Consider the following 27,509-nt stretch of genomic DNA (forward strand, 5'->3'; position numbering starts at 1 on the left):
TCTAGTCCCAGCAGTTTCACTTATAATCGAGCTTCTTTTGGTGGCCTGGGAAAGCAGCAGAAGATATCCCAAATCCTTGGGTCCCTATAGCCTTGCGGGAGACTTGGAGGAGGCTCCTGGCTCATGGCTTCAGATCAGCTCAGTTCTGGCTGTTGCGGCCAGTTGAGGAGTGAACCAGTAGATGGAAAATCCTTTTCTCTGTCCCTCTTTCTTTCTGTAAATCTGCCTTTCAAATTTTTTTTTTAATCTAATTTTTTAAAAATTATTCCAGCTACACATTTAAGATGTGCACATTTTAAGGTACATAAAATATACCTCAATTATGCATTATGAAACTATCTTAAAGCACCATGACAATAAGAGGCCCTGCTCCTTCTTGCGTTTTCCAGCCATCTGTGTTCAGACCAGCTGCTGCAAGCACAGCTGCATTTCAAAAGCAGGATATATGACATCACTCCCATACTGAGTTAGGGAATTCAGGCCAATATTTTTCAAAATCATTGGACACATCTGCTGTGATCTCATCTGTCTGTCTGATCAGCTGCTGTCCAGCCACACCGGGGATCCAGAGAGGTCCACCAAGCCAGGGCATTCAAGAAATCCGTTAGAGATTGTACCTGATGGTCACCGAGCCTTCCAGAGGCTTGTGGAATTATCTGAGATGTGTGGGGAAAAAATGTATTACTCAAAACTCCAAAATAAAAGAACAAAATCAAAGTTACAAATATTTAAGTAATGTAACATTAGTGAACTAAAATTTACTGCAACGTAGGTATGTAAATGACACTTATGTAAGGTACACTCAATGTGGTATGTGGACGTATCTTAACATGTGGGGCATCATGTAGGCTGGGGCACCCTGAAGAGATCTGTTTCATTAGCACCAAGGCCAGGGAAATATCACCTTGATTACATATTCTATTGTAGCTTTTCTTTCTGTGTAATAAACTCCCTCCCTTCGCTTTTGTGGGTACAGAGATTGCAATGGCTTCTTTCATTTCTGAAATCACAGCCCTGCTAAACCTGGAGCCCAGCTCCTGAGCAGAGAATCAGAAACGGCTCATGGACAAAATCCCACCTGCTGAGCGAGCCTTGCCCCTCAAGAGACGGGCTCCACTGGAGCACATGTGCCCTCCCTCTGTCTGTTACTCAACTGGCCTGCGTGCAACCCCAAGATGTATGAAAGCAACGGACAGTCTCTTGGGTCACTTTGTCTGGGATTTTGCCATCAAGTTGCTTCCCTCAACCCAGCATCCCAGATACTGGAAAATTCCTGGAACCTAAGTCATTTGCAAGTATGTTCATGGCGTTTCTGCTACGGTTGGCTTTCACAGGAGGAAGACATATGTTTGCAGAATGGAAAGAAGATGTGCTTAGAAATCACCCCGATCTACGTCACTCATGTTCGTCTCAGGAAAAGTCCTGTATACCACAGACATCACTTGATGTGAGCTAGACGTAATACTGGGCTGTGAGTTCCACGTTCTGCCACTCACAGGCTTCGTGACCTTATGTAAATTTTCTTCTGAGTCTCAGCTCATCTATGAAATGGAAGAGAGTTGCTTTCATGAGAATTTATGAGTATGTGTCTAATAAAACGGGTGCAATGCCTAACAAACACTGAGTGATCAAAGCACTCAGAAAGATCGATCCTTGCCAGGGACTGAGGGAGGGGGAGGAGGAAAGTGGGAGTGGCTGTGTAATGGGTACAGGATTCCTTTTTGGAATGATAAAAATGTTCTCAAACCAAACCCTGGGGATGGTTGCTCAATATTATGAATGTACTAAATGCTCTTCAGTTACATACTTTAAAATGATTAAAATGGGTAAGTCCATGTTTTACCACAACAAAAGGAAAACAGCACGGGGCTTCCTTGTCCATTCCGTGGAATGAAGGAACACGAGAAGGCAATGAGTATCTGTCTCGAATCCCTCCCATGTGAGCCAAAATTAGGAACGAAGACAAAAACCAGGTACTTGAGTCCCACCATCATGGGAGGAAGTCAGAGCTCTAGGCTGGAGCGTCACTGGTTCTAGCCAACGGAGGGCAGGGCGAGTGAGCCAATGACAGTCTTGTGGTGTTTCAGATTTCAAGGAACCAGCTGAGCTCAGGGAACACCAGCGTGGTGTGCAGCAGGAAGTCGCCCATGAGAAAGGAGAAGGCACGCCTGGAAAGAGTGATTCACTGAGAGAGGAAGGAAAATGTGTCTGAAGAGGAGGGATGACCATGAGGTAGCACGGGATGGTCAGCACGCTGGCCTCTGTGTAGGGTCTGTTGATAAAGGCACCAGGAAGTGCATCAACATCTGTTGCCCACCGCGTCCTGCAGCCTCCTCCCCCATCCCAGGTGCAATTCAGCTCCAAGATGACTTGGATGGGGCCTGTTTGGGGAATTCACAGCTACCTCCCTCCACCTCCGTGCTATGAGATTCTAGACAGGTGTCTGATTTCTCCATCTCTCATATTTCCTCCTTTGAAAAATAGGGAAAAAACCACTTATAGAGCTGGTGGGGAATAGTTCCATGAGACAGGTGAGAAGAAGAACAGAGCCCAGAGTAGACTCTTAAGAAAGGTGTGTTCTCCAAGGTGGAGGAATCCACCAGGGGGGGAGGGGTATGGGAGGGGTGAGGGGAATCCCCAGCGCCTATAAAACTGTACTACATAATACAATGTAAGCAACAATTAAAAAAAAAAAAAAAAAAGAAAGGTGTGTTCTCTTTCCCCTTCACTAATGGCGCATGGCTAGTCACAGATCACAAACTCTTTCCACTAGACCATAAAGTGAGAGAAGATGCAGAAGAAGATCTTGAATGGAGAACAGGAATCATTTTCCATAATTCATGTATACAAAAGATGATACTTGAGACAGAGGCCTGGTTATAAGGGCCAAAATGTGCCATAGACTCAAGAAATTGGAAACCATCCAAATGATTATCAACAAGAAGCTAGATAAATCAACTGTAGTATGCATTAAACATCAGCACAACAATCTTTGGCTCTTTCACTTTAAATGCATAGTAGACCCAGACATAAGCCACAGCACAGGCTCATGGTCATTTCTGATAGGGATCGTGGCTCCCTCCTTTCCCTCTAGGCTCCTGCCAAAGCTGTCTTCTCTTGCTGATAATCTCAGGCATCCCTGGTGTACATTGGTCCTCCGCTACTTCCGGGAGCTTCTTTCTCTTGGGCCAGACTCTAGCTTCTGCACATATGCCTGCTGCTTGCATCCAGTGGTCACCTGTCAGGTCCTCCCAACCCAAGAGCTCAGAAGGAGCTCTTCCGAGTCACAAATAGCACAGCAAACTATCGGCCTCCTCCCCTTCCCTGGGGTGTGTGAGCTCTGCTATCTGTGCCTCTGTTCAGAAATGAGGCACACAGCTCCTGTTAGGCACTCACTATTGGAATCCATCTACTGGAAACTTCCTTCAGTGACCACTCAAAGAGCTAGACGTTCAGTGCAGCTCACTAGAAGAAGGCAAGGCTTTATTCCAACGAAGACAAAGCCGGGAGCCACAAACCTCATCTGCAGGAGCAGAGCCTGGGCTTGAACACGGGGTGTCTGGATTTTGGTCTGTGCCTTGTGGTTGGAGAGGGAAGTGGGTCGGGAGCCCAGGTGGTGACAACCAGCTTTGGGCTCGAGCACAGCCAGCCCAGGAAGCACGGCACAATCACAGCCAGAGACCAGCAAAGCCAAGTTCCAGGTAGGGCAAAGTATTTGGTTTTGTTGTTATGAATGTGTCGTTACCTGGGAGGAGCTGAATGTTGAGGTCAGTTTCTTGGCTATAACTTCAGGAAAACCTTCACTTGGCCCTCCTGAACTGAGACCTTTTGCTGATGCTCAGAGGCTAGTTGTGCCTAGTTGTGGGCATTGAGGACAGCACTGTCCATCTCCCAGGTAGAATAAACAAACATCTTTCCCTGTATTAAGTGTGCTTCATGCATCTCTAAAGACTTTCCAAAAAGGGACATTTGTTATGTCCTGGCTTTTTAAAAGTGAAATAGAGATAAATGTCATAATGTAGCCAAAAAATAGGCTGCTTGGCTGATTAGATAAGACCCATCCAATGTTATCATAGGTAATCTTCTTCAGTTAAGGTCAGCCAATAAGAGATGTTAACTATATCTACAAAAAAAGCCACACCACACAGCCACACCTACATTGGTATTTGGTTGGCTACCTGGACATTGTAGGTCCATCCAAATTGGCTCAGAAAACCAGCTATCACTTCCACTAAATCAAAACTCCAGGAAGGACTGTTGTGTGAAGATTAAGATCCACCACTCTGGGGCCTGGCACAGTAGTCTAGCAGCTAAAGCCCTTTCCTTGAATGCACAAGGATCCCATATGGGCACTGGTTCTAATCCTGGTGGCCCTGCTTCCCATCCAGCTCCCTGCTTGTGGCCTGGGAAAGCAGTCGAGGATGGCCCAAAGCCTTGGGACCCTGCACCCATGTGGGATACCCAGAGGAAGTTCCTGGCTCCTGATTTTGGATCAGCTCAACTCCAGCCATTGCGGCTGCTTGGGGAGTGAACCAGTGGGCAGAAGATCTTCCTCTCTGTCTCTTCTCCTCTTTGTATATCTGATTTTGCAATAAAAATAAATAAATCTTTAAAAAAAATCTACCATTTTCTTGTTCCACTCCACTCATTATAGGCCATCCTAGCAGACGACACTACAAACACTATCCCTATTATGGTTCCCATAAGTAAAATTCCCTCAGGGTCATTCTAGTACTTCTGGGTCCCCTGGCCAGCGGTCAGTCAGCAGGCAGACATAAGCCCAGACTGATGTAAGCAAAAGAGGAAAGTTTGTCTAGAAGTCAGGAATCCCAGCTGCCCCAGGTTCACTCAATGGAGCAAAGCCAGACAGGAGAGTGCGGGGCAAGAAGGGAAAGTCACCCTCACCTTGAACATGTCCCATTCTATCATTCTATGGTCTGTGTTAGCCCCCTGGAATGTGGGTTGGACAAGGGCAGAAGCCTTGTGTGTGTTGATTTCTTAAGCAGCTGGCACACAGCACTGATGAAAATAAATATTTGTAACTGAACCTCAGTGCAGACCACACTCCTCCCTTCAGTCTACAACCATGAATGACACAGGCCTGACACTGAGCCAAGCCCGGATGCACCAAGAGCACAGGCACATGGCTCAGCCAGAGCCTGATTCCAATTTGGCTCTCCTCCCCAGGTGCCTGCACTCTCAGTACTCTGTAAAAGAGAAAGTGGCTTTCATTAGGCCAAATGGCACATCTGCAGGTGCTGGGCACTGAGTGTCCTAGGGCTGTGGCCTGGGAAGAGCAACATCAGCATAGGAAAACATCCACACAGTCAAGATTCAGGTCCTAGCAGGAAGTTTCACACCAGCAACTGGAGCATACCTGGTGGTGGCTCAGATCAAAGATGCAGCTGATTTTTCAAGATGGAGCCAAAAATAGGCACAGCACAGGCAACTTTGGAAAGAGTTTTATTAGCTTCATGGGAAACAGCTGCCATGAGTTCAGCCCTGGATGGGAACAGAGCTCTAGTGGCTTCCAACTGTGAGTGCGGGAAAACACTCACCTTTCCTCTCTACCTCCTTGGACCAGTGTCTAAGTGACAAAACCACCCCTCAGTGCAGGCAGATTCAGGCAGTGCACTCTTGTTGGGCAATAAGTTCTTCTGTCCTGTGGCTAGTTTATGGAATAGCAGAATAAGTCAAATCGACCTCTAGATAATCAGGCCAGTTCTGACCCGGCTCAGCCCCCTCTGTTCTGGATCAGCACTCAGGAATGCAACATTCTGAATTGCCAAGAGGAAACATTCTGGAGGGCCACCAGATTCAGGAGGGCAAAAATAACCCAACTTTCTAGAGTTCCGTATTCTAGAACCCCCAATGGCATTCCAAGATGTCAACGAGGATCCAGCATTCTGAGAGGCCAAATGAGAACCACCCCAAACATTCTGATGAGTGAACCAGAAATTCAGCATTCTAGAACAAAATAACAACATTCCAGTAACAAGTGAGCCGCCAAGTCCCAAATGTCAACCCCAACACACACAGTGCCAGATCAAAAAACCAACATGTAAGGGCTGTCGCAAGCCTGGCCTCATCCTTCCAGAGTGACAAGAACAAGCTCTCCCCTTTAGCATGCTGCCACCCCTGCCCTTCAGAGTTCTGTGGATGGTCGCTCCACAGTGGGCTCATCATCCTGGCTGGAGCTAGGCACACGGAAGGAGACGTAGGGACAGGTCTTGGTATTGAGGCAAACCAGCTTTTTCAGTGTGGCTGTCTTGACGAGGTTGAAGCCCACCTCACCACCAAATGTGCTTGGCTTCCAGTACTCTGGAGAACAGATGGGGTTCCCTAAGAGACCCTTGAGGGAAAAGGGTGCCCCAATCTCGATCATGCTCTCCCCAAAGATGGAGTTCGGTTGGCACTTCTCAAGAAGCAACCCTGGGTAGAATTCCAAGGCATCGATGTCCCCATATAACTCTTCCAGCTCCGCAGCCATCTCAGTCTCTCCTGAAAGGGAGACAAACCACAGTCAGAGCTGTGGGAACCTTCGGTACTTACGTCTTTCCAAGATAAGAGGGTCTCTAGAAGGAAAATTTGGCCAACTAGGAAAATGCCTCAAACTTCATCCTTGGTGATGTTGGAAGAATCAAGAAGAAAAGAAAGAAAAAATGGACCACTAGTCTAGACTGAGTCTTGGGAAAGAATGTGCTACTTAACTGGGCCTGGGTCTCCAACCTAGAAGTGTATAACTTTTCTGGGATCTGATTGCTTGGTCATGTCAACAGGGAGAACACCACCCATCTTTATTCTGTCACAGGCGAGTTTCCAAGTTTCCTATCCTGGTCTGAGTCCATGTAATCCACAAGAGATTAAAAGATACAAGGTACATGTCCAAGCACACACCAAAAGGTAGTGATGGTCTTTCTGCACCTGTGGATTGTTTGTCATGAAAGATGAAAGCCCAGCAATGAGTGAGGACCACATTCCCTGACCCCAGGACCCACCCCTCGCCATGACACCTGTACATGCACAGGTTGAGGAGACAGGTTGAGATCTTCCCTACCATACCCTCAAACTCACTCTTCACCGGACACTGGGCAGAATTCACTTCACATCCCTGCTTCGCTGGCTCCCCAGGACCTGTGACAACGGCTCTTAACTTGGCCACTCAGCATCCGAGCACCTTGGGAAAATGGCATTACATTTGTGTGTGTGTGTGTGTGTGTGTGTGTGTGTGTGTGTGTGTGTGTGTGTGTGTGTAACTGTGAGTGTGTGAGCAAGGAACCTGCAGTAAAATGAGGAAAACATCAAGACAGAGTGGGACCATCCACGAAACTGGAACCCATGCTTCTGGGGGCTAGAAGAGAAGGTGAAGCCAACGAGCTTTTAACTGGATCTGAAGGCTAAACAGAAGTTGAGTTCTCCATTGGTGGCTCTAAGTATGTGTGTGTGTGTACAGATTCTTGAGTAGAACCCAAGTCCATTCTATTAAAGGTGTCTGAAGATTCTATATTCTAATCAGTTTTCCAGATGATTCTTATGCAGCTGGTACACCACTGAACAACATAAAATAAAATAAAATCCAAATCTTTAGCATGGAATCCACAGCCAGACACCAACCTCCCATCGCTAACCAACCCCTCAACATCAATTCTCAACTGTAGCCACACTTAAGACAATCCTACCAGACAGGCACTGACCTGGCCTCCTAGGTTTTTGCACCTCCTATGTGCTGTGTATAATACTCGTGACTCCAATGGGAAAACTTCCATTTGGCCCTCAGGCCCAGCTGCAGAGCCATTGGCTATCCTTCACCACCCCGCACCAACCCTCTGGTTCCCAGAGTCACGGTGCTATTCACAGGTATGGCCCCACTTGGCCTTCCTGATGCTGCCCACCCTTTGAGTTCCTCAAGGGCAGGGCTTGTGTCCCAGAGCCAGCTGCTCACCCGTGAGCTCCTGGAAGGAAGTGTAAGGCTTCATGCCAAACCTCTTGCGGTATTCATTGAAGGGCTGCAGCCGCAACTCTCGCGATTCTTTGATGACCTCTACGGCCACATGCAGGACATGGTGGTCTATGTTCCGGCCACCGCCAATCTGCCAAGAGACAAGCACAGCTGAGGTCCCACAGCCAGGCCAGGCTACAAACAAGCTCACATGTCCTGTCTCAGCTAGGATAGAGTCTGACACAACCTAGCAACTACAAGGCTGGGTCGATGGCCTCATTCTACATCAGTCACTCTCTCTCATGACCCCCCTCTGAGTGTCCAGTGAGGAGTGGGCCATTAGGACTCCTCTAGTGCCACTCAAGAACTTTCCCTAGTCCTTTGCATTGCTCCCCTATGAAGGGAGGGAAAATAGGGGTCAGGGCCAGGCAACCTGATGAGAATAAGAAGTCTCCAGGAAAAGGTTTTCATTCTTGAGTGGAATAATGGGGCACACCGGGAAAAGTTGCTGCTTGGGACCCACATTCCATGGAGTCTCGTGTCCTCTGCTTCCAATCCAGTTTCCTATCAACGTTCCTGAGAAGATGGCAAATGATAGCTCAAGAATCTGGGCCCCCATCACCCTCATGGGAGACAGGAAAGGAGTTTCTGACTCCTGGCTCTGTGTTAGCCCAGGCCTGGCTGGCGCAGCCATCTGTGTAGCAAACCAGCTAAGTTCCCTCTCCCCATATCTCTCTGTAACTGTGCCTTTTAACTAAATAGAGGGACCTTTTTTTTAAAAAAGATTGCACTCTATGACAGCTGAGGACCATTGGTCTAAAGAAAACTCCACCACTTCGGAAGAAACGGTAATGTTACCTGAGGAGAGAGCGCTCTCTGACAGAACATGTGTAATTGGGGCAGGAACTCATATTCCTTGGAGCAAAGCGAACAAGGACTGGCACCAATCCCAGCCCAACCATTTTCCAGGTGTGGGGCTGCTGTGGATTGAATTGTATACCCCACAAGGATGTTTTGAAGCCTAATATCCAGTACCCGCAAATAGGATCTTATTCCTAAACACGGTAGTCTCCCTTTACCCAGTTTCACTTTTTCTTTATTAATTACATTGTATTATGTGACACTATTTTATAAAGGTATTGGGATTCCTCCCACCCCTCCTCTGACCCTCCCCCCATGGTGGATTCCTCCACCTTGTTGCATAACCACAGTTCAAGTTCAGTTAGGATTCTTTCATGCAAGCACATACCAAGCATAGAGTCCAGCCTCTTATTGCCCAGATAAGTTCAACGGCTTGTTGGGAAGACCATTTCTGGTCTGAAGGTAGAGCCAGCAGGGTATCACCCCGATCAATTAAAAGTCCCAACGTAACAACAGCAAAAATTTATAACATTATGGAATTAATTGACATAGTTTTTTGTTTTGTTTTGTTTTTATTAATTACACTGCCAGTTTCACTTTCTGCAGTCTCACTTATCAACAATCTACCACGGGCTAAAAACGCTAAATGGAAAATTCCAGAACTACATTATGTAAACACTTTCAATTGCACACTATTCTGAGTAGGGTGATTAAATCTGTGCCAGCCCTTCCTCTCCTGCCCCAGACATAAATCATGTCTTTGTGCACCATAGACACAGCACATACCCTACCTCTCCTGTAAGTTACTTGGTAGCCTTTTCACTTTTCAGATCTGGTTTCACAGTGCTAGTGGTCACAGTCTTACGTCACATCATAAGCTCAACATCATCCCCCTTGCTTCATCGCATCACAAAGGCATTCTAGATCATTTCACATCATCAGCTTCAGAGGAAGGGTCAAGACAGTAAGGCAAGGGGCCACATTCACACAGCTTGACTTGCAGTATATAATTGCTCTGTTATGCTATTGTTGTTCATCTGTTATTGTGCCCAATTTATAAATTAGACACTGTCATAGCATGCATGCATTGGGAAAAAACACAGTACATAAAGGAGTTGCTACTATCTCCATTTTCAGGCATCCATTGGTGGTCTTGGAATATGTCCCCCTTGGGAGAAAGGAGGACTGTTGTGGAGTTCTCGCAGATGTAGGCAAGTTAAGAAGAGATTGCGTTGTAGAAGGTTGGGCCCTAATCCAGTAACTGGGAGTCCTTGCAAGATAAGAAGAGAGACACAGGGAAACACACCCCAGGAGACACTGAGACTGGAGTGAAATATCTGCAAACCATCCCCAGTAGCTGAGAGAAAGCCCTGGAACGAACTGTCCCCTCCCTAGGGCCTTCAGAGAGGGTGTGGCCTTGTTGACAGCTTAGTTTCCAGCTTCTAGTTAAAGAACTGTGACGGAAGACAGTTTCTGCTGTTTAAAACCATGCAGATGGGGATATTTTGTGACAGTAGTTCTGATTGAAAGAAGACAGGGACCTCAGACAGTGACTTAAATCCCGAGGTCCTTCATCACGCAAATAATGGGAGGTTTGGGGACATCCTCCTGACATGGTTGTAGCCAAATAAGCCAGACAAAGCATGTGACACCATTGTCACCATGTCAGGTACATAACAGCCCCCAACAGGGAGGTCACATATGAAGATTACTGGGGGAAGCTGCCCGCTGGTGGTGGCACGTGCTAACTTCAGGATAGCTGAGTCCAAGTTCACATAGTGCAACTTCAAGAAGAGGTCTAGGGACGAGGACAAGAGAGAAGCAAGGGGATGGGAATGAGGGGATCAGGCACTGAGGTGGTGAAGATGGGAGGTTCCAACTGGGGAGGAGAAAGGAGGTGTAAGAGAGAGTTGATTGGAAATCACAGGGAAGGAGGCAATGGTTGTCTGCTGGGGATGGGGGGGGGGGTCATGACAACACTACATCCAAGGGGGCTGAGATAACACAAGTTTTATTCCCCACCATGTGAGGTTGAGAGGCCAAGTACAAAGTGTCCACAGGGTGGCGTCCCCCTAGGCTTCTCCTCAGTTTACACATGATCTGTTCCCCTTGCATCTGTTCTCGCTCTCCCCTCTGCGTGTGTCTTGTCCATGATCCTGTGTTTACAAGGATGCCTGTCACACAGGGTGAGGGCCCAGCCTGGTGACCTCACACAGCTTCATTCCCTCCTCCAAGAGCCACTCACACAGCAAGCTCCTGGAGGTCAGGACTTCAGCAGTGGATTTGAGGGGACACACAGTTCAGCCCCTCCGAGGTTTCTGAATTTGTAAGCAGTGAGAGGTGGATGAAGTAGTGCAGCTGGTTAAAGGCCCTGCTGGGGACACCTACATTACCTAATGAGGTGCCTGGTGCCCATCCCAGCTAATTTCCTGCGAAGCACCATTTGGTGACTCCAAGTATTTTAGTCTCTGCCACCACTATGGGAGACCCAGATGAACTTCCTGGCTCACAACTTTGGCCCGGCCAAGTCCTGGCTGCTGAGAACATAGAGTAAGTAAACTAGTATATGGAAAATCTTTCTCTCTCTATGCCGTTCAAATAAATATATCAGCATTTAATAAAGCATTTTCACATACGTCCCCATACCCTGACTATCCACCTACTCCTCAAACATCTGTGACCTCTAAACTCCGGGCCTTTGCCCGTGCTGACCTCTCTGTCTGAAATACAACCATCCTTGGCTCCCAACACAACCTCTTCACCTGGGAAATCCTGACTCCTTTCGGATTTCTGCCATGACAACACCACTTCCTCACCCATAATCCCCAACTATCCAACTCCGAATTTCCAAAGCACTGGGAGCTTCTTGACATATGATTCATTTTTTTTTAAATCAGGGTGTCTGTAAGGTTGTGTTCCAACTGAGAATTCTTTTTCGTTAGTTTTATTTTTTATATATATTTGAAAGATAGAGAAACAGAAAGGAATAGGAGCTTACAAATAGCCTCTATCTGCTGACTCACCTCTCAAATGCCCACTGGGCCAGGTGCAAGCCAGGAGCCCTAAAGTCATTCACATGTCCCCCACTGGGGGCAGGGACCCAAGGACTTGAGCCTTCACCTGCCACCTCCCAGGGTGCACACAGTAGGAGACTGGAACGGCGGCAAGGATGGGACACAAACCCAGGCACCCCAGTGTGAGATAGTGAAATAACCATCGCACCAAATGCCAATCCCTGCCTCAGGGGTCAATCCGTGTGATAATTCTCACAAGACCTGCAAAGCCCTGAGCCCACAGGAAGTGCTTACACGACCTTAGCTGTCATTCACTTATCATCCCTTCCTAGGGTGTAACAGCCAAAGGACCAGGACACAGCAGCCACTTCAGGCTTGCTTGACACTATCTCCCCTGGCACTTGCAGGGAAGCTTGCTGTGGCTGTGTGAACAGCTGTGCCAAAGGATCCAGGGAGGAATGCCCACACTGACCAGGAGAGGGGCAGCCGGGCCACAACCCCATTTCACAGCAGAGGAAACGGGAGTGCAGCTCCAGAGCCCAGCTGCCCTCAGCAATGCTCCTCTGAGGCTTACCCGGCCAGCATTCTGGCGTGAGAAGGAGTCCACCAGAGCCTCGACGCCGTAGTCCACCAGCATGGAGGTGTTGAACAGGAACTGCTCGTAGCTGTACTCCTGTGACCCCACCTTGAAGGAGTCGGGCATGAGCGGATGCCAGTGATAGAGCTGGTTGAACTCCATGGCGATGCGATTGCGGTACTGGAACTGGACGCTGAAAAGCATCTCAGGGTCGAACTTGAGCTGGAAGAAGTAGCCACTCAGCTGCTGCACGTACTCCTCGATGACAATCTTGATGGTCTCCCCTGCAGGGGAAATGAGGGACAGAGATGCAGAAGAGGCTTAGGGGCACATAACCGCCTGCTGGGAAAGCACTTGCTTTTGATCTTTATTATCACTATTGTCTCCACTTTGTGGGCCACGTCCACTTTATCTTTCTATCGTGGGATGTGAAAATGAAACTTCCTGTCCTGGATGAAACTACGCTCACAAATAAGAGCACCAGCAACTATCCTATTCTAAATGAAGGTTCTCGATGCTCCTGCTATGGCCAAGCAGGATTGGAGAAAGAAGGGGCCCAGGAACTGATATTGTGATCCTTGAAGAACCACCCACCCACAGCCTGTGACAAAGAGATGGGGGAGACCATGAAAGACGGGGAAGTGGAGTGTGATCCTAGGGAGGGTGACATTCCATTGACACCTCCAATGTGGAGGTGATTTGGAAGAAATCACTCAGATGCAACCAAGGTGGGACAGTACGGCCAGACGCAGAGCCTAATCCTAAACACATCTCAGAGGAAGTCTTTCTTCTGTCTGAGTTCTGATCACCAGCTTCTGCCTCTGCCCCTCTGGAAGCAGTTACAGAGCAAGCCAACCTGGGCAGAAGTAAACAGGCATTGTGTAACAGAAGGATAACTGCTCAACCAGATAAGGACAGAAACCACATTTTGCTCAACGGACCCAAAGCAACAGAACTCAGAACCAGCAGGGCTGGGCCCACGGCCTGGCTGCACCCCCTCCAGCAGCCAAAACCCAGGCTGGGATCCTTCATCTCTAGGACCCTGGCTTTACTCATCTGGAAACCAGGCACTTGAGCAATGGCAGCAACAGTATCTGCAGGATCATGATAAAGAACAGACAAGGACTGCATCTGGAGCGTGGGGCACAGGGCCTATCCATGCACGTGAGGCAGAAGTGGGAGGCTGAGTGCAGCAGTGAAAGACAAGAAACCCCCTCCAACCCACCCACACTCACCCCTCACAGCCATTCAGCCTCGGGAAAGCATCCCTCAAGAACTTGAGTGGCAGCCAGATCTTGTTCACATCTCCGTCTGCACATGACCTTGGACAGTCACTTGGCCCTGCTCATTCTTAGTTTCTGCCAAGCTTACATCACACCTGATCCATCAGGTGATTAGCAAAGCCCTCGACATGCAGAGTCAGGAGACCTGCTCTTGGTGCAACTTCATCACCACCCCTTGGTGCTGGGCATCTTCCAGCCACTTATTTACCCTCTCTGGTCAAGGTCTCTGCAATGTTGGCCCATCAGAGTCAGCCCCTCTGCCGTCCTCAGGTTGTTTCTATCCCTGATGCCTGACTCTTCCAGGTACCAGTGAATCAGGCTCTATAATTGGGACCAGCCACATGCCCAGCAGTGCCCAGAAATCAGGAGAGGAAATGAGTCAGAACCAACATGGCCTGTACAGGAGTGTCGGGGGCCAAGTTCCTAGGCAGGAAACCATCTGACATTTCAAGTCTCAGACTAGCGCCCGGAGGGGACACAGAAATATCCTGGACTGAGGCATCCAGAAGCTACCGCACGCCAGGAAGACATAAGGCACACACAGAGCAGGAAGCATGTAGATTCCCAAAGGCTGGGCAAGCTGGAGTTTGACCCTGCACATGGCTTGGGGAGTCACGCACACGACCAAGTGCAGCCACGACCAAGTGCAGCGTGTGTAATGGGGGAACTGAGGTTAGGCGTGGCCAGTCCCAGCTGCTGTGTATCACCCAGCTAATAAGCAGAAGGCCTACAAGAAACCAGGCACCTTCCCCTTCACTTAGCATCGTGACAAATCTGCAGCCAGTGTGCACCCCAGGGAGATGTTTGCAGAGAGGAGCCTGCTCAGGTTAGCGCGCTGGCAAGCAGAAGGGTCAGGAATCCAACCCTAGGTCTGTGAGGGGTGCACCCCATGCTGTGGCTGTCTCTGGAGCTGGCCCAGAGCCCTCACCTATGAGGATGAGGCGGGTGGTCTGGAAGAGCTGTTCATCATCCCAGGTCGGGTGCTCGGCCTTCAGCAGGTCACACACACGGTTGTGTTCACGCAGCCAGATTGTAGCGTAAAGCATGAGTCCCGGCAGCAGCCCAAACACCTCCTGGCCCACAGCCATCTGGCTTCGGGCCGGGACACCCTTGGGGTAGTGCATCAACACAGGCACGTCTTCCACCGACGGCGGGTACACCTCTCCATCTAGCACCTGCGGGATGGGACACTGAGCCACCTGGGGACCGCAGGACCTCTGGCCCCAATTTCCTCAATTTCCTGCGTCCAGTTGGCCCCTCCCCCAAACCCTCAGGTTAATCCCCCAGATGCCGGGCTGTCTTCCGCCATCCTACTCCACTCTATTCTTCCCTTCTGGCCTGACTCCTCTACATAAGTAGGTTCCCTATGTCCACCCCACTGCTGGACAGTCCATTCATACAAGCAGATACTACTAGACTCTGACTTAAATCTCTTCCATACCCTCTCTGTTCTCGGCAGACATCGGATCTCCTTCCACGGCCTCTGCCACCCTCACCTGGAGTCATTCTCACCTCCACCACCAGGTTCAGCAAACACATGTCCAGGATGCTCCCTCTGAGCACTCCAGCTGCTCCCCAGCACCCAGCCTTACACATGAGCCTTCCTTGGGTAGACCCTGCCCCTTCTTGGCCTCCCTCGTGCCTTCTCCTCCTCTTTTCCCAAAAAAACTCTAACTTTCCCATCCCCTGAAGACTCTGGTAGCACCCACTGACTTCTCCTAGCTAGCTTCTCCTCGGTGACAGGCATCACAATGGGTTTGGTTCTTGTGTATTGAGATTTGCTAGCTCCAATATGGGTTGTAGCCAGCAGACATGAGCAGCTGCTGTACGAGAGTACTAGAGAGCTGGCTATCATGGATAAAGAATTTTACTGGATTTTATTTCATTTTTATTTTATTGATTTAGACTGACATTTTTATATTTTTATGCATTTATTTTTACTTGAAAGACACAGAAATGGACAGGAGAGAAAGAGAGAGAGAATCTTCCACCCACTCCCCAAAAGCCTGCAACATTAAGGGCTGGGCAAGGCCAAAGCCAGTGTTGGGAATATATCCAACAGGATAGTTGGGACCGCAGAGGCCTGTGGGATCCTGTTGAGAAGAGGCTCCAGGAAAGAGGAGGTGGAGGGTCTCTCACCCAGAGCGCACTCTTGCCCCCAGTGAGTCCTTGGATATGTTCTCATGCTTCCCTGATATATGGTGAACGTCTGTGCTTAGTTAGCCAAACATCCTAGATCAAAGTAGTGCTCCTTATCAATACCTTATCAATATCTTATCAAATGGTGCTTTGATTCTGGTGCCTTGTTAGCTCTCCTGGAACACCCTGCATTTCACACATGTGACAGGAGTTGTATATCAAACCTGATCATTGTAACCGTTGTCTGAGCTGAACTATGTTTGAAGTGTTGCTTTGCTGAATGTATGTAAACTGGAACCCTGGAAATAAACTTTGTCAGTTGCCCAAGAGAACGCTCTCCCCCCATTTCTTTTTGGTCACATCTCCCCGGGAACCCACAAGGTAAACTTGAAGCCAGGAGCCAGGAACTCAAGCCAGGTCACCTACATGGGTTGCAGGGACTCATGCGATTGAGTTCCACGTGTTACCTCCCAGGGTGTGCATTAGCAGGAAGCTGGAACCCCAAGCAGAGCTGGGACTTGAACCCTAGATGAGGCCATCCCAGGTGGCACATCAAGCACCACACCACCAAACACCTGTCCCAAGATCTACCTTGGACAACTGATACTCAGCTATTGGCAAACCTTCATGTGTGCTTGCAACAACCTGAGCACAGGGAATCTATTTAGTCAACTCTAAGTTTTATAAAATACAAATATATGTACAGATCAGTTCTTTCCAAGGAAAATTTAGCATCCTAATTGAAATGTCCTGCAAAGTCAGACCCAATGTTTGAAGACTGATCACGACAGAGAAGGTTCAATCTTATGAACACATTTTAGATGGATGCATATATTAATACTCCCAACACGTTGCATTAACTGTAAGAAGTCATTAAAATACATCTTATCCTTGGGTTATTTTTTACCTTTTTTTCACCTTTGTGGTCATTGTTATGAGCTTATTTCCTAATGTTTAAACAATTATATTTTATAACTTTATTAATATAAATAGCAGATTTCAGGTATTTCATAGATGCAGTTCTAAGAAGATAGTCATATTTCCCTTTCCCACTCCCATCCCCCCTTCTCCTTTTTAGTCTTGTGAACATGGCTGACAGGACATTTAATTACATGCATGACCCACGTGGTACCTCCACTGAACCATGTTGGGTTAGACACAAAGACCTCATGGAACTGAATCCCAGCGCTTGTGTGGCCCCATGTGGCAGCCACTGTCAGGCACCCTGTGTCCCCAGTTAACACCGTGAGGTAGTTAAATGAATGCTGCAGGCCACAAGCAACCCTCTCGTATTGTGTCTAAGAGCTCAGGTCTGCCACTCATGGGACTCTCACGTCTGCCGTGCTGTTCCTGGGAGTTTATTGCCTCTTCTCCTGGTACAATGAAACTAATCCTCCCAGGACATGACCCAGGACCCCCTTGCAGCCTCTGCTAGTGGAGACCCAAGGGACCATTCCCATACCCTTACACCACCGCCCCTCAGGCCAGTCCTACCTGGTACTTGAGTTTCCCATCCTTAAAGAGACGCAGATGATACTGGCGTTCTAGATTGTCCCCATAAATGTGGCCAAGGTCCACCTGCCAACGGAGAGGGTTTCACTGGGATGATTCGAATCCCAGCAATGACCTGCACCTGCCACATTAGGTCCAGGGTGGTCCTGAGCCCCTGCCCAATTACTCACCCCATGGCCCAGGGCTTTGGTGAAACCTGGACCCATTTTGCCAGAAGTTTTGAAGAACTGATGGGTGAAGTGTTGTGCAAAAAAGGCAAACATGAGGTTGGTGCCTTGGGGGTCAGGGATGAACTTCCTCCTGAGCAGGAAGCGGCGGCCCAGGACCTGTGGATCTGGCAGTTGCTTCTTGCCTGGTCAGGGAGGTAGGAAAGAGCAGCAGCTACCTCCTGCATCGATCTTCTGGCCTCACCAGCAAAAAGTCAAGCAGGAAGCCGGAATAGGCTGCTTAGAGCCATCTCTGTCCCTCCCTCCCCCCCCACCAGAGCCAGGCAGAGCAGCCCCTGTGTTCTAACAAAAGATCCAGGAGCAATGTGTTGATGACCAGGATTGCAACTGGCCTTTGCCACAGAGAGGGGACAGCAGGAAGAAGGTCTGCAGACGGTGGTGGGCTAAGTTCTCGAACTGGGAGACAGCACAAACATTCATCATACGCTCCTGTCTGTTTCTATGCACATTTGTCATTTTTCCCATGGGGGGGGACGGGGAATGTAGTGGAATAAAAAGGAGATAAGAACAGAGATAACTGGACCTGGCCAAGTCTCCTGTGCTTGCCACCAACTGTGTCGTTTGCCAACTGTGTCAAACGACACATAGAGGAGTCATCTTATCTCTCAGAGCCTCAATTTCTTCTATTGGTAAACCAGATGGTTTCTGTTTCACACAGTGGCTTTGTGTACAGTGTGGCAAAGGAGGCATGACAGAAATCAGGGAAAGCTTGGTATTCAGCTTGGCAGTGAACACACTGCCTGAGACCCCTGGGTTTGAGTCCCACTCTGCTTCTGATTCTAGCTTCCGGCTAATGCATACACTGTGAGGAGGCAAGTGGGGCTACCCATGGGGGGACCCAGGTTGCTCTCTAGCCTCCTGGCTTTGGTTGGACCCGTCCCCAACTGCTTTCAGCATTCAGAGAGTCAACCAATGGCTGGAGAATCTCTCTCTGAGAACAAGTATGGAACTTATAAATCAAGGCTCAGTGAGTTTGTTTTGTGAAAATCCAGAGAGCAAACACATTAAACAGGGCAGAGCCTGTGCTCAGCATCATACCCACCCAGCAGGAAGGCAGTCAGGGGTGACCAAGAAACAAACAAATGCATGTGCAAAAGCAGGGACTGGATCCCAATGAGCCTGTAGGACAGTTTGCCAGTATAGCTTATTTTTAAAATTTTTATTAATCTATTTGACACAAGCAAACAGAGGTAATGCTTGCTGGTTCACACCCCAAATATACACAATGGCCTGGGGGCTGAAGCCAGGATCTGGAACGCAATTCAGGTCACCTAGGCAGGTGGCGGGAACACAACTGCTTGAGCCATCACCTGCTGCCTCCCAGGGATTGCATCAGCAGCAAGCCGAGTCAGGAGCCAGAACTGCAACTCCAACAGACACTCAAATAAGGAGCATCTTCTCTAGCATCTTAACCACTGGGCCAGATGATGGCCATGCCTACCTATTTTAAATGCCTTCAAGTAGGCATCCACTTGAAGTGAGTGTCTCGCACTATGAATGTTGACAGAACTTTCCTGTCTATGTTTATGTTGGAGAAGTTGGCACCCAGGAAGGAATTAAGAGAAGTTGTTTGCTCTTAATCAAAGTGTGAGTGAGATGCAATTTTCCTGGCAGTACAGTTGGGATGTTGGAATGGTAGCTAATCATGTGAGTGAAACCTTCAAAATAGATTATAAACAAATAATAACAATAAGAACATCCAGAAGAAACACCTGTTACACATGCAAGGTGCTGAATCGGCTCAAGCATAACCACAGAGCTGCACAGACCCAGTGTTCAACAGCGCTACCATGTGGCCATAACCAAAATAACAGCAGCCATGGGTACTCTGGTTTCCTCTGTTTTCTTAACTACTTTAAAGTGATGGCTCTAGACTGAGGCCCAAGGTGTGGAATGATAAGAAGGCCTTGGGAGAAAAACCCCTATCAATGAGACCAAGTGAGGTCCTGGGTAAATAAAGAAAAAAAAATGGTGGACTTCTCTGTAATCCACCCTGGAGAAGCATGCAAAACTATCTAATGGTGAATAATTAACCCATGATTCCATCTTTCCAGGGTGCCTTTCTACGAGGCACCTGGAAATGGGAGCTGTGAGCCAGAGTAGGATGATCTCAGGCAAGACCCCATGCTGCTTTTCCTATCCTCAGCCTTGGTCCTGGACATAGCCTACACCTTGCCTAGTCCACCTGTCTGTGAAATGGGTCAGTACTCCAGTGTTTTTCTGCCTGCTTCCTCCCCAAAGAATAGCTGAGTGTCTCCTGTGACCCTTCCCTGCCCTGCTTAGGTCCAGCTCACCTCTAGTTCCCATGGGCGTGGGGCAGTCCTTGGGCACCGAGGGCAGGATGCGGGTGTAATAGCTCACATTGGAGAAGGCCTCCCAGCTGATATAGTCATATGCTAAATTGTAGGTAGGTGGGCTGGGAATCAGGTTGGACCGCACTGCAGAAGATGAAAGCGACTGTGAAACGGTGCTTCCCCCACCTTCACTGCCCCCGTCCCCAGCCAACCCCACCCCAACACACACACACACCTCTAGCATTCGGCAGGACTCCTGAGAACTAGCAGGACTGTCCCTATCTCCCACTCTCACACCCACCTGTGAGCACCAGACGCATGAGCACGTCCCGGATGAAGGTGGCATTGACAAACTCCCAGAACCAACGCACGTGCGTGAGCAGGAAATGGATGAATGTGGGGCTGGGCCGCAAGGAACTCCGCAGCCAGGTCCAGAGCTCAGCTGCAAGTGTGACAGGAGCCTCTCAGTTGGGACCCACTCAGAAGTAGGACCAGAAGTAGCTAGGATGGAGGCTAGGGGATGAGGACCAGCAGGGAACAGGGCAGGGGCGAGGCAGTGATGGCAGGCGACAAAGTCAGGGCTCAAGAGCTCAGGCAGGAGGCAGGTCTGGAGGTGGGGTACGGGAGGGGGAGCCCAGGGAGCAGGAGATTGCCAGGGTGAAGGGGTGGGCACTGGAAGCTCAGCTCACGGATGGTGCAGTTGGGGCCAGAATAGCCCGTGCGGGTACAGTCACACTGGTAACGGTCAAGGGCAATGCGGACGCAGACACCCTGGTGCTGACATGGAAAGTAACAGCAGGGATTCACTGTGGGTGAGAAATACGGTGATCAGAAGCCATGTTGCAGGACAAGGGCCTGCTGAGCCCCAGCCAGCCCCCGATGGGGAGGAAGGGGCCAGTGACATTCATGCAAGCAGTAGTTCTGTCCCATGTCCCTGGACTCCAAGATCCACTAAGGGCCCTCGCTGGTCACTTGTGCTGCCATGGCCAGGCCCTGCACTGGGCCCCACCCACACTGGGTCCCCAGGGGAAGTTCTCTTTCTCCTTCCTCCCTCCCCACCGCCACCAAAGAGGAACAGAGGAAGACTCCAGACCCCAGGGTGTGAGCATGAAGGAGACAACCGATAAGACACTGGCTGCAACCACAGGCTTCTAGATCATTCACTTCCTGCTCACACAAAGAACAGAAGTAGTGAGGACATGGTTTGTGGGGTTCAAAAGAGGGGTAAGCGTGGGAAAGGGGCTGACCCCCAGCTCTGAGAAGCGAGATCTCACACCTCCACTTGTGCCACAGGAGGTGTGGGGTGGGGGTACAAGCAGAACACCTGCTTGGCTGGTGGGGAAGCTCAGGGTAGAGACAAGGTCACCCAGGAAGCCAGCCCTGGCTGTCCATCCCTTCAGCTCCAGCCCACCGCTCTGGACTCGACCATCCCAGCTGAGGAAAACCATCACCCTCCACCCTGGGAACGGGCTCAGGTCTGAGTCTCACGTGGCCCAGGTCAGGTTGGAGTCTGGCTGTAGGGTCCTGAGGAAGGTGTGGCCATGGGGAAGGTGAGAGGTAGTCCCCATCCACCCTCCTGTATCCTGGACAGTTCTACAGGAAGCCCCACCCTGCTCCTAACCCAGACCCCTCTGACCCCTGCCCTCCTGCTCACACCTGCTTGACCTCTGGTTGCTCAACAGCCAGGTGAGAGGCTCTTCAGGGTCATGGCGGGGGAGGGTAAACTCTCCCCCAAGCCCTGGCAGAGCCCCACTCACCCACCCAGCAGGAGCCTTCTGCCCTGGCCACGCACAGAAAATGCCAGAATGTTTTCTGCAACCACGTTTCCTGATCTGAGCTCAGAACCCAAGCTACAAGAACTAATTATAGGAGATCAAGAGAGTAGCAAAAGGCAAGAACAGCCTGGGACTCCCCCACCCTACCCCTAACCAGTCCTCTTGGAGTACTGCAATCTGCGGGATGACCCGGACAAGGTCTGACCTGGGGTGTCCAGCCCATCACTTCCTCCCAGGGAACTCAGGGTCCCTCCTGCCCCCACTTCCTGCCACACACTGAAGAGGCCCTCTGTACTGCCCGTCCCCTTCCACACACACACACACATGCACAAGCAAAAATGGCCAAGAATCACGCAAATAGCTTTGCTTAATGCCTAGCACGACTCCACTACTACCCCCACAAGTCCATCTGGTGTGGCCTGGGCAGTGGTGAAGGAGGGAGGGGCTGAGGGGAAGAGTGTTAAGCACAAATGCCTTATCATGCTGCTACAGGCAGGCAGGCGGGCGGACCTGGCCAGAGGGACCCAGTCCAAGCACCCAGCCTCCGGCTTCCACGGCCCTGGGCCCTGCAGCAGTTTCCAGGGAGCCTCCCGACCAGCCCTGCTGCAGCTCTCCCCGTCAGTCCCTCCTGCCACTCTGATCTGCCCAGCATCCAAATGAGGCTCCCAGCACCCCTGCCCCAGGCTGCCATCGGAGGCACAGAGGCTGAATCCCAGGCCTCCCAGCCTCTATCCCCCCTCGTCCTGCCGCAGCTGGGATCTCAACACCCACAGCGCAAGCATGCTGCAGATACCCCTTCTCGAGTCTCAAAGCCTGACGCCGAATTCTTTCCCTGACTCCCCCCACCCCTAAATGTCTTCACTAACTCTCCATGCCCATGCCAGCCCTGGCTCTGGCCCTTCTCCACCAGGAATGACCAAGAGAAGGGACCCCCACCTTCCCTGACTTTCTCCGTCTCCTGGGTACAGGCTGTGTGTGCACAGCCAGGGCTCAACCTTGCAGTCCAGATGTGTTGGCCAGAGTTGAACAAACGTCTGCACAGCTAAGGCAAGGACACAGGCAGCTGGGCCCGAGAGATCCCTGGTCTTCCTAGATGACGGCAGATCTGACCTGAGGGTTTCCAGATGTTGAGGCTGTTGCCCACCACCCTGTCCTGCCAAGACAGGCCATGACAGAGGTGCAGCCCTGCCCCCGTCACGGTCCAGCTTTCCCTCCCTCCTCCTCCACATTCTTTCCATAAACACCAGCTGCCCTCAGGGCAGGAAAAGTTCTCCCCAGCCAGGGCAGCAGGAGCTGCCACTGATCCAAGGTCCAAGGGCGTCAGGATGGGTGGAGAGGAGACTGACCATCATGGTCAGCCGGGGGGATGGCAGCAGCTCCAACAGACCAAATCCAAGCCCACAAGCTAGTACACCTGCCCCAGGAGGAGGGTCTGTCTCCAGCTCCATGATGAGGAACTCAAGGCTCAGAGAAAGCAGCCTCACCCAGGCTCCACGTGTGGATTTCATCTCCTTGCCCTCCCTGCCCAGACCAGGGTTGCCAGAGTGATCTCAGGTGAGGTAGGGATGGCCCCCTCTCCTTCAAGGTGAACATCAAAGATGCTGAATGAACAAGATTACCCATATTCTGTGCCACAAGCAGACCTCCAAGAACTGCTATAGAAAGGCCTTCCTTCTATCCCACTTCAATTCTATATGCTTTCATGCCAACATGGTTCTGTGCAGAGGACATCCCCAAATCAACAAGAAAGAGAGCTGGAGAGAGGCAGACACCTGGTCAGTCATTCTGAGTCCCCCACACCCAGCCCAGGTCCTTGGGCCTCGCTTCTGAGTCTCTCACTGAGAAGATGCTCCCATGAGGCTTCCATTTAAGCCTGTCTCTCCCCCCAGCCCTCCAGGGAATTGCAACAATAGATTCCAGTCCCCACCCTGGCCCATCAGCCGAGACCCCTACAACCTAGGGCCAGGCTGATCTGTACAACCACACTGCCACGAGACCTGAAGCCCGGGCAGCTGGACTGTGTCCTCATAGACTGTCTGTGACTTCCTGGCTCCAGATCGCTCCAAAGATCTGGGCAAGGAAATATCCTCTCCCCGACTCCACCCCACCGCCCACCCCATTCCCCAGACTGCAGGGGGGCGAGATGAGGCTCCAGGCTCAGGGCTGAGCATGACAAGGGGACAGACACGACCAAGGAACACCAAGTTCTCTGGGCTGCGGAGGCGTTAGGCTCCAAGAAGGTCAGTTAGAGAGGTCAGCCCCAAATCCCCTGAGAATAATATTTAGAAAAGCTCAGGGGCCTCATGGCCCAAGAGAAAAACAAGGTCCCTGAGCAGCTGGGTCTGGAAAAGGGAGGCCAAGCCTTACACCTTGGCTGGGTAGGCAACTCAGGGTCAAAGGCAGTCACCACTGTACCAGGTCCAGGCAGCTGGGCTCAGCAGCTGGAAGCCCTCCGCCCCAGCCTGGCCCTCCCAGCCCACAGCCCCAGCTGGAACTAGAGATAGGCGGCAGAAGAGATGGCTTGGCACTGGGATGGCTGCCTGAAGCCTCTTCACCTGGTACGCAGCTCTGGTCACCAGATCATGTCCCCTCACTGGCTCATGAGAGGGCACATGGCCAAGTGCAGGGGCTGGAAGGCTTGGTCATGCACATGAAGGATCCCCTGGCATGGCCCTGCCCTTCAGCCTGGACAACTGCTCCCCACAGAAGTGGGCACAGCGTCCCCTGCTGCCCCCTTCCTGCCCTGGTACCCTCATCTCCTATCCTTTGCTTCCCCTTGGGCAGATAGAGTGGGGTCGGGGGCAGAGGCAAACAACCAGCCCTTCAGCCCCCTGGGGCAGCTGCCTGGGTAGTCTGGGCCTCAGTTTACTTGCAGACTTGGAAACACAAAAGCATCCCCAGCCCTCCTGCCCCTACCACACCTGGCATCCTGCACCTGCTGAAGTCACCCTCCCCTCTTGGGTCTCCCATTCCCAGTCACCTGCAGCACACCCCCAGTGCCTCATCCTGCATCCCTTTCACCCAGCACCTGCCTCACAGCCCGCACATCCCCATCATCTGCCCTCCTGGCTCCCACCAGGAAGACCCTTTGTCCCATTTCCAAGTGAGTTCTCACCCAGCCCCTCCTCCTACAAGGTCTGGTCCAAACGTCACCACCTCCAGGAAGCTGCCTTCAACTCCTCACACAGACAGGCAGCTGTTTCCTTCCCTGAGCTCTGCAAACTGCCGTGTGTCCCTCAGCCATGACTCTGACCCTCTGGAGTCCCCCCTCTTGTAAGTGGCTCCAGCTCTCGGTCCTGGCAGGTGCCAGTGAGCGGGATGAGGTGAATCCCATGCTGACCTCCCCTGCTAACTGCAAACCAGGCCTTTGCTCCACTCAACAGTCTCTACCTTTCTGCCTTCTGCACATGCACCCAATTAAACCCTCTTCCTCAGGAATCCTGGTCAGACTTGCAGCCCACAGACATGTCTCTCTCCTCCGAGCCCCAGATCCACCAGGCACCACTGCAGAAGCTCAGGCTGCCCCTCCATGCCACTGTCCTCTCCTGGATCCCACCAGGGGCAGTAGGAACAGGAAGCCAGGTCCAGGCCCTGCTGGCTTGGCCAGGAGGAAAGGTGACTGAGAGAGGAGTAATCCCTCTACCTGGAACCCCCAGCACCTCAAAGAGGTGGAATTTTACGGATCCTGACTTTCTCATCCTCCTCTGGGCCAGAAGGAAGCAGGGGTGCACCGTGACTAGCAGAGAGGGGAGATTTCTGCTTCTGTCTGTTGGTCAGAAAGACCAGGGTTCAAATCCTGAGCTCAGATCCTGAACTTGGGGCCCTTGCTACACCTGTTCAGCTTGTTTCCTATTCAGCAGGTCCCCTGCTCAGTGAGGACCTGGCATACGAAGATTACACACCCCACCCCACCCCCCAGAAGTCAGCCGAGCTACAAATGCGTCTTTACCTCATCAATCTCCAAAGTTAGAGGTTGAAAAAAAGAGGGACTCTCTCTAAGATCTCTTCTGCCTCTCCAGGAAGCAGTTGGGGTCCGTTGGGACTGAGGAGACTTGAACAGCGGCAGGGGAGGGGGGAAAGGGCGGCCGGCCCCACCGCGTACGTTGGCAAGAGAGCCTCATCAGACTGCGAGCCAAGGCCACACCCTCGGGGGTCTATCCTGCCCCATCCCCTCCTCCCATTCCCAGGCGTTACAGGCAAAAAAGAGGAAACTAGGTTCAAAGGAGGAGTGAGGAGAGGTGGGGTGGGACTGGGGAGCTCCAGGGGCTCCCCGTGGCCTGGGAGGGGACCCTTACCCGGCGCGGGCGCTCCAGGAGCGGCGGGCAGGACCGGGAGCTGGGGCAACAACAGCAGTAGCAGCAGCGGCAGCACCCGGAGCTGGGACGAGGGGCTGCTCCCTGCAGGGAAGACAGACAGCGGCTGAGCTCAGCATTCAGGACCTCCCCTCCCCGAAGCCGTGAGTAGGGCTGGTGGGGTCGGACTCACGGTTCATGGCGTGGGGCTTGCTGACCGGCGCGGGACCCGGGCGGCCGGCTCCAAGGATGCTTCCCAACCAGCCGGCGCGGCCCGCCCCCTCCCCACCCATCCCACGGCTCCACCCACGCCCCTCCCTCCAGCTGTCACCTCGCCGCAGGCTCACTTCCTCTGCTCCCGCACAGCAGCCAAGCCGGTTCATGAATTGTCCCTCCGACGGCCACTAAAGCAACTTTTTGCCAGAGAGCCTGCAGTTTCCCACATGCCAAAGAGCGCTTCCCTTTGGCATGTGGGAAACTGAGGCTCAAATGCAATGTCAAGGTCTCCAGGGGCTTGGGAACAGGAAGAAGGCTGCTTAGCAGAGAGAAAGGGGGTGGTGATCTGCGCATGGGTTCAGCTGCTGGGCAGCCAGGTGGGGCTGGGGAGGCCTCACTCGGCCCTCTCAGGATCTCGGCTAATCACCGGGGAGATCTGAGTTCTCACCCAAATTCCACCCTGGACCGGGGACTCACCCTCTCTGGCCCTCAGTATTTCATCTACAAAATGGACATAAAGGCCAACAGCCGCCTCGGAGGTGACGCACCTGGCACACGCAGGTGCTTGGCTGCTGTCACAGAGGCCAGCCTAGGGGGAGGATGCTCCAAGCAGATACGGAGCCCACCAGCGACCTTGCAGAACCCAAGCCTCAGCTCCTCCTTTGCTTTTTCTTTTTTTTTTTAAAGACCTTTTTTTTTATTATGTGAAAGTCAGAATTACATGGAAAGGAGAGAGAGAGAAAGTGAGATCGCCCAACTGCTGATTCATTCCCCCAAGTGGCTACAACGACAAAGACAGGGCCAGGCTGAAGCCAAGAGCTGGGAGTTTCATCTGGATCCCGCACATGGATGACAGAGGCGCAGGGACCCGGACCGTCTCCTGCTGCTTTCCCAGGTGCATCAGCAGGGAGCACTATGGGACGCTGACATCACAGGCAGTGGGCCTGGCCTGGATCGTGGGAAAGCCTGGCAGGAGGGCTCTAAGGGCTTTGTGCCAGCTCTCAGGCATCCCCAGGCACGCAAAGAGACACGCCAGGTGGCAGACACCTGCCAGGGAGCCCCTCCCCCCGCCACCAACAGTTCCCATGCTCCACCGGGGCAAAAGCCAGCTTCCTTAGACAGAGCAAGCCAGGGCAGACCTATGATGGCTGGGGCCCAGGGGGACCAGGAACAGGGCTGCAGAGCTCAAGGTGGACACAGTGTAACCTAAGGCCAGGAGAGTGGACAGGGCCTAGGGGCCAGCGGAGCCTGACCAGGAGGGAGAAGTGGACGCAGTGGCTGACCTGGTGGCACTGGAATCATGGGAAGGGAGGAGATGGGCACCGAGGCCAGGTGGAGGTGATAATGCTGGCTGCAGGTGAAGTATGCACCTGGACCAGC

At 51.5% G+C, this 27,509-nt stretch overlaps 1 protein-coding gene across 1 annotated transcript; it reads right to left on the reverse strand.

The window, feature by feature from the left end:
• Positions 1–5,446: 5,446 nt before the first annotated feature.
• PTGS1 (prostaglandin-endoperoxide synthase 1) lies at positions 5,447–26,184 on the reverse strand. The gene is made up of 11 exons (XM_040963837.1): positions 26,107–26,184; positions 25,917–26,018; positions 20,536–20,652; positions 20,148–20,288; positions 19,847–19,990; positions 17,496–17,677; positions 17,308–17,391; positions 14,603–14,849; positions 12,389–12,675; positions 7,943–8,090; positions 5,447–6,501 (listed from the first exon to the last, which is right to left on the reverse strand). Exons 1-11 carry the CDS (start codon positions 26,111–26,113, stop codon positions 6,146–6,148), a joined length of 1,815 nt encoding a protein of 604 aa, XP_040819771.1. The 5' UTR covers positions 26,114–26,184; the 3' UTR covers positions 5,447–6,145.
• Between the last annotated feature and the right edge of the window lie 1,325 nt (positions 26,185–27,509).

This window comes from Ochotona curzoniae, unplaced genomic scaffold (genome assembly GCF_017591425.1).
Source record: "Ochotona curzoniae isolate NIBS_2020 unplaced genomic scaffold, NIBS_Ocur_1.0 scaffold_3208, whole genome shotgun sequence".
In the NCBI taxonomy this organism is placed as follows: Eukaryota; Metazoa; Chordata; class Mammalia; order Lagomorpha; family Ochotonidae; genus Ochotona; species Ochotona curzoniae.